This window comes from Plasmodium gonderi (assembly GCF_002157705.1).
Source record: "Plasmodium gonderi DNA, contig: Chr03, whole genome shotgun sequence".
NCBI classification, from domain to species: Eukaryota; Apicomplexa; class Aconoidasida; order Haemosporida; family Plasmodiidae; genus Plasmodium; species Plasmodium gonderi.
The window spans coordinates 985,533-993,660 of NW_021628927.1; the positions used below are offsets into that span (position 1 = coordinate 985,533).

An 8,128-nucleotide genomic window follows, 5' to 3' on the forward strand; every position below is an offset into this window, starting at 1 on the left:
TCAAATTTAAATAAATATTATCTTTTGAGCATTAATTATGAAAGTATAAGTATAAATGAAAATTCTAATTACTATAAATAAATTGGTTTAGATATGTTTATAATTTAATTTTATAAATTCTATTTTATAATGAAAAAAAATGTTATAAAAATTTATAATTTGCACTTGTTTTATGTAATATTCTTTATAATTTATGAGAATTCGTTTAAGGTCTGTGATGGCTTTATTAAGCTTTTTAAGGTGTGTATCATTATAATGATATTATCGGGGAGAAGATATTTTCAATCATATGAATTAAAATTTTGAATATATATATGTATTATTTGTTCTTACTTTTATAAAATTTTAAATTAATTTAATATAAATTATCTTTTCCTTGATATTGCAAACGAGAAGGATACATGAAAAAAAAAATATATATTGATGGAGATTTAGGGGGGGTACTGTTTAAAAGTTTCAAGCTTTTTTAACAGAAAAAGAAACACACTTATTTATTATTATATATTATTATTAGTACTATATTTTATTATTAAATATATATGTGTCCATTATGGGGAATATTAATGTATTAAAATGACAAGGAAAAAAGTATTAATTTAAAATTTATAACAGATTATATATTTTTAAATATTTGGTAAATTCTATTTATATGTTATAAAGAAATTACTTCCTTTTAAGTAAATAATGTACATATTTATGTATAATTGGAAAAAATGACTCATTTTATAAGTTCACTTATTCTTGTTAACTCTGTGCATAATTATATATTATATAATAAAGGTTTCTTGGTAATTTACATTTTCACAAATGCTTAAAAGTTTTCTTAAATAAATTTAAAGTAATTTATATTATAAAACTGAATAAAGGAGAAAAATAAAGGGTTCTTTATGAACATAATATAATACCAGAAATCTTTGCACATTATATACGTGTTAGGGGGATTATTTTATTATGAACTCGGATTTTTTTAGGTGTGCGTTTTCGGCTTAAACGTAAGAAAAAAATAAAAATATGCTTTCTATTTTTTTGCTAATAACAAATTTAAAGAAATGTGACAGTTTTTTTTATTAAGTCTTATTTATTTATTTCCCTTGGAATTTATTACAATTCTAAAACGTCTAATATATATATAAATAAAAAAAGATGACTTTATTATTACACATTATAAAAAATACATATATTTACACTTTACATATATAATTAACCATAAATCATATTTATGGGCAGCTGTAATTAGTAGCGCATGTGTATTTACAATGCGAATCCATATAGCTTGAAAGTATTTTGTGAAAGAAATTTTATTATTTTCTACATGTCATAAAAGGAAATGTTTGGATCCCTCCATATATTAAAAGTAGTGTATATATAATAAAGGTGTAAAATATATACTTTTTTTTTCTTGTAAAATAAATTCAAGCAATTACCATGCTCCTGTAATAGTCGTCATGTTAATTTCGGTATTTAAAAAAACCTCATAATGAATCCATATATTATGCATGTTCCTCTATATTTAAACACTATGCTATGTTATTTTCAAATATATTATTTCCATATACACATGCACTTCATGTAATATATTATATAAAGGTACGATGCATATATTATATGCTCATTTAACAAATATATTAACACATATGAGCAAAATTTATTCTTGCATACTTTTTTATCCTCATTTATATTTAAAAGTTTTTAACAAAATATTTACGTATTTTTGATTTACAATATTTTTTCAGAACAAATAAATTAAATAAATGATTTTTTAAGAAAAAATTTTAACACTAAAAATAACTTCTTGAAAGAAAGATACCTGTATAAATATATGAAATGAAAATTATACCCTTATACATCAATGACATATTTACATACGTCTTAATGAAAAGTTATGTCCTATAATATATATATATATATATATACATACAAACATTTTATGTTTATATATAATTCTGAAACACACACATTTATCTCCCGTAATACTTAAAATTTAAAGCCACTAGATGGGGGTGGAGACAATATATGAATTCTGACCCTTTTTTACACTTTAAACTTTAAATTTTCATTACGTGCAATTCTGATGCAAGTATCTTTATCTACAAAAAAGAATAAACAGAACTAATTTTTGCACATATAAGTCCATTGCTATAAGAATTTTTTTCCAATATTACCAAAAAAAAAAAGAAAAAAAAAATTAAAAGTTCTTACATTCTCAATTGTTTAGTAACTATGACTACGCGTCAAGGGGGGTGACATATAGATTTAATTACATTCCATATTTCGCTAAATAAATAAAATCTATATTTTTTATATATGAAAAAATATACAAAACTAGTCATCCCACTGCGAGCCACACAACAAGTAAGCCGTATTTCTCCTATTGCATATACATTTTAAGCAAAAATTGATGTATAAATATGCTCATGATATTTAAGCATGCACACAATGTAACTGTGTTAAAAATACAAATATTGTTTATTAAAAGTAAAAAAAGGTTGTATTATTATTTTTCTTATTAAGACGAAAGAAAACAGGACAATGTGTGCCTGACAACAACTTAATTTTTTTAATTCTTTTTGTCTGATTAATGCAAAAAAAAGTCTTTTTAGCTTTTTTAGTTCTTTATTTCACTAATATGATTAAGTGCTCTCTTAAACTCTATATATAACATCAGGGTTGTTATTTATGGAAATAATTTATTTAAATTACAAATGAAAGACGAAATTCTTTTTTCTTATACTTCTTTGTGCTATAACATTCAATTATACTTCCAAGTTTTACAACTCTCACAAGATGAGGAATACAAAGGTTAAATGTATTATAAAACTTATTTCTAAAACCTACTAAGAAAATGGAAACCCCCTTTAAGATGGTAAGCACAAAAAAATTATATATAAACTTCATCTGTTATCTAAATGGAAAAATGATTAGCAAAATAACTTAAGGTTCTATATTTTGCCAAAGCTCTATGTTCTGTTCCAAATAAAAAAATACGTATATACATTATATATAATGAGTTCAAATGTGGAATAAAAATAATATTTTTACAAAATTCCACCAAAAGAAGTGTTCACAAATACATTTCCCAATGGAGGACCACAGAACACAAGTTTCAGCTCATTCAGAAAAAGAAATGTGTAAAAAAGCCATGCACCTTTCTGCAATGCGCAATGTTTAGGATGAACAATTAGGTATTTGCTATACCCCTATATTTATATATAGAAGTGACGCTGAATTTAAAATTAGAAGCACATTCAAAAGGGCAATAGGGAGACAAGGGGGTTGAGGTGACAAAATTTTCATGGCACTAAAATGGACAACGCCCATGATTTCGTGCTATCATAAGATATGCGTGTTTAATTAAAACCTCTTAAGGTGGATTCATGTGGGCAATATGCATATTTTGTAGGATTCTTATGTGTAATAGTAAAGTATAGTTTCTCACTAGTTTTGCTTTTTCTCAGAATGGTGTGCTATTTTGTTATTGGCTATTTGCGTGTTTTTTTTTTTTTTTCTCTTATAAAAATAAATTAGTTCGAACGCAAATATAAAAATAGACCCCTTTTTCATTTCTGTATGCTCAGGCATTTTTTTTTTTTATTATTTAAGTACACTTTTCTAAGGTAACAACATGTTATTTATTAATATTCCATTCAAAAGTGTGTAATTGTAGATGAACAAATATTCCTGCTCTCTGCACTTGCTTTATAAAATGTTGAACATGTATAAACTTATCAAATAAAGATTTTAAGAAGGAATATATTATAAATGTGACCTTCTATTTACACATTTTTTTTGTTCGCCAGGGAATTTAATGAAGGGTTTACCACAAAAAAAAAAATATTTATATACATACATGCTTATTATGTAATGAAAATGATCGCATCTATTAAAACCTGTTATCATTACATACTGTACCTTTTCGCTCAAGTGGGAAAATGAACAAGGAATGAAAAAAAAAAAGACAATTATGCGTCATTTTTTTTACAATTAATTTTTACATATGCACTCATAATGTTGATGCAGAATGGATAAACAAAAACAGAAAACTTGGACACTTTGTAGAAGCAAAGAAAATATAAAAAAAAATCTGTTCACAAAAATTAATATGATAAAAACGATCTTGCTCTTTCTCTAAAGAAGTACATTGCAGAAGTGCATTATCATCACACCCGAATATTACAATTAAACATTTGCACATATATATGGATTGTAAATAGAAAGGGGCTATTTACCAAAAATGTGTAAAATATTAGTACAATATATTAGATGATGGACTATATATTCCTACTTTTTTCTACTTACGTATATATTTATTTACTACGTATAATATATGGTGTGTTTCCATTCTTTTTAATTCATTTCAACATAGACACAAAATTGCATTGTCTAACCAATCTAGTTAGGGTTAAAAAAAAAATGTTACAAAAAAGATACTATTTATATTTTAAACAATGATGAAATAATCGCATATATATTGTTATATCATTTTAGGATGTTCACAAAATGCACTGCTATAGAATTAAAGGAAACAGTAGCTCTTATGAAAATATACATAAACGTTAAAGGATTTATATGTTAACTACACATATATATATACATAATCTTTCCTCTCTACCCTTCCACGTGTACATCCAAAGTTTGATTTATAACTTCTATTCATATCTTTTTTTTCTTTTATAAATGGCTATTAATTATTCCCCATCATGTTTAAAGTTCCCACTTTATTCCTTTTCATAGCATTTTTTTTTTTTTTCATATTAACAATGAAAAAATAGAATAAGTTGTAAGAATAGCCATGAATGGTGTACATTGTCTATTTTAACAAGCTACACCTTGGGTGAGCATAAAATAAATCCTCATTGAATCATGCAAAAATGTTAGGATTTGACATAAAAGCACAATGGTAAAAGTGTACACATATACATGTATATCTCTAATTTTTATTATATACTTATAAGCAAAAGCGTAGAATTATATACACATGTGTTAATATATAACATATTCTGATGATAAATCTACAGAGGTTCGGTTATTATGTATATTTTCTTGCTTTATATTTATCAATATATCCTTTTTACGAAATATAGGACTTTCATTCAAGTTTTCATTCCTATAAATTTCAATAACAATTGGATAGTTTTACATAATGGTGGATTTGCTTTATATATAAATGGGGATTTTTTGTAAAACCCTTTTTTTTGGATGTACATTTAACTGCTCAAAGGCTTTATTTTTCTCAAAACTATTTTTAAGAAATCTTCTTTCACTCTTTGTATTAACAATTTAAAAATTTTCACGCTTTTTTTTTTTTTTTTAATGCGCAGGGGGGGAAACAATATTAGCGAAAAACAATTTTTTATAACGTTTTATGAAAATTGGGCAAAAACTCGCTTTCTATAACATTGTAAAAAAGTGTAAATAATACAGTATTCATTGAGCAAAATAACTTATATATGAACTTCGAATTGCATATGTAAAACTCTAGTAATGTATGTATAGATATAGATACATATATATATATATATATATATATATATATATATATATATATATATATATATATATATATGTATTATAATTATAATACAACGCATGTCATAAAAGTGGAACAAAAAAAAAAAAGAAAGCGTAATTTTCTTTAAAAGTGTATATGCATATGTATAGCACCTTAGCAACACTCTTTTTATACATAAGCATGTATATATATAAGCACCTCTGTATAACTCATGGAAAACCCAATTTGTTTAAAAATATGTTAAAGCCTAGAGATGACATATGTATAATAATATATATATCTTAAGAAACGACATATGGGGGCGGTGAAAAAAAAAAATATACATGCATATAATATATAAGTACATATTACATATTCCTTTATTTTTAAATATATATATTTTTTCTTCCCCCATTTTTAGCAGATATTATTGAATGCACACTCATTAAATTATTTGCGCAAATTAATAGAAAGGTGGTAAAGAAATTACTTTATTTAAAATAATTAACTTTATGAAATAAATTCCTGTTGTAATTTAGCACAATCATAAAATGCATGAAAAGGAAAAAATTTTATTTCTTTTAAAAATATATATTTATATATATATAATATAGAAAAAGCAACACACAAGAAATAAAAAATAAAATAAAAACAAGAGGAGAGGGGGAAGTGTCGCTAGAGTTAAAATATAATAATATATAATTATTATATATATGTACAATGCCATATATATATAATATATATTTATTCATGCATGCACACTTAAAGAAGGGTTTTATAATTTAATAAGTATTAAGTGATGAAATTTTAATTTTAAATATTACAAAAATTTGTATTAATTTTTTTTTTTTTCAAGAGCGCAAAATGGCAAAAGCCATTCATTTAATATAAAATTGAAATTTTGTATTATACGCCACATAAAGTTAATTAAATTATTTATATTTAAATTAACTTTACCCCTCGACAAAATAACGAAAATTTAAACAAAGTAAAATTTGAATAAACAAATTATTCATAGAAATTAAATATATTTACGTTATTATGACGAATAAAAGCAAAAAGATAACACAAACATTAAAAAAAAAAAAATAAAGTTATAACAAAAATTTGCTTACTTTTAGAAAGGTGTTTTTGCCATTAAGTAAAAAAAAAAAAAAAAAGAATAAAATATACCTTTTAAAAAATATTAAAGGATTAGTTTTTTTTTTTTTTTTTCTTTTTAACAGAGGTATGTAATATATAATAATAATATATATACGTTATAAATATATATATACGTATGTGTTATTCATAAATTATACTATATTAAACAATATTTTTTTTAGAATTTTTTTTTAACATCTTATATTAAATCTATTCTCATTGCAGATTTTAATAATATTTTTTTTTTTAGCATTATTTTTTTTGCCATTATTTTACTGCTTTTTCGATAACAGAATTTATTTAACACAGATATTACGTGAAAGTATTACAGAATATCTATTATTAATTAGATATAAGAAACATAAAAACAAAAACAAGTATAAATAAGGAAACTATTTTTTTTAATCATCCTTATTAACACCTAAATTCATTTCGAATAAACGACAATAAATTATATTACTTTCCAATTATTCTACTCTTAAAAATGAAATTCACTAAAGTTTGTTCAGTTTTTACGCTTTTCCTTGCTGTAAAATTATTAACCCCCGAATGCTATTGTGAACAATTAAGTAACAAGGCCCACCCACATAATAATCATTCTCATAATAGTGCTAGTGGTAACAAGAACAATGCATCTTCAAATAACAATTCAGCCCCTACCAATTCAAGTTCATCGAACCCAGCATCAGGTAAAAGTGCAAATCAAGGAACACCATCAACCCAAGAAACTTCAGCAACATCAGCAAAATTAGAATCCCAAGGAAAAACTGTCCCAGCTCCAACCCCTGAACCAGTGACCCCACCAAAAGATAATGGGGATAAAGCAATTGATCAAATTGACGAACAAATTGAGAAAAAAAAGAAAAGCAAAAAATTATGTTTAATATCAGCAGCTGCTACAACATTGGCACTCCTAGTAGGAGGTGCATTAGGCTTCGGGATTTATAAAAGCAAAAAAGGAGCCAATACAAATGCAGAACCCACTATAAATGATAATACTCAACCAACAGCAGAATAATAATTAAATATTAACACCGTCTAATGTATACCATATTGTATACATATATATGTGTGTAGAAAAATAAATACGTATTATGTATACGGGTACGTACGTATATTCTGCTACGTTTTGTGTGGTATACATAGATGTGCAATATGCATATATAAAGACCACATATTGATGTTGCATGAAGGTATTTATTCAAGAAGCATAGAGGGAGAACTCATGAGATATTTTTTTCTTTATTTTATTATTTATTTATTTATTTTATTTTTTTTTACAGTTTTAAAAAAGTCTACCTAGAAAAAATGACTTTTAAGTTTTACGCATATAAGTTATTTTATTTTTTTTTTCTTTATTTCCCATAATACTTTTACATTTTAACGTCTTTTTTATTTTAGCATTTAATTATATATTTATTTTTTTAATATTAAAAAAAAAAAAAAAAAATCCTTCACACAGTTATATATATATTTATATTACTTAAATATATAAAT

At 24.1% G+C, this 8,128-nt stretch overlaps 1 protein-coding gene across 1 annotated transcript; it reads left to right on the forward strand.

The window, feature by feature from the left end:
• Positions 1 to 7,115: 7,115 nt before the first annotated feature.
• PGO_032010 (early transcribed membrane protein) lies at positions 7,116 to 7,649 on the forward strand (the record flags this gene model as incomplete). Its single annotated transcript, XM_028686182.1, has 1 exon — positions 7,116 to 7,649. One exon carries the CDS (start codon positions 7,116 to 7,118, stop codon positions 7,647 to 7,649), a length of 534 nt encoding a protein of 177 aa, XP_028541983.1.
• Between the last annotated feature and the right edge of the window lie 479 nt (positions 7,650 to 8,128).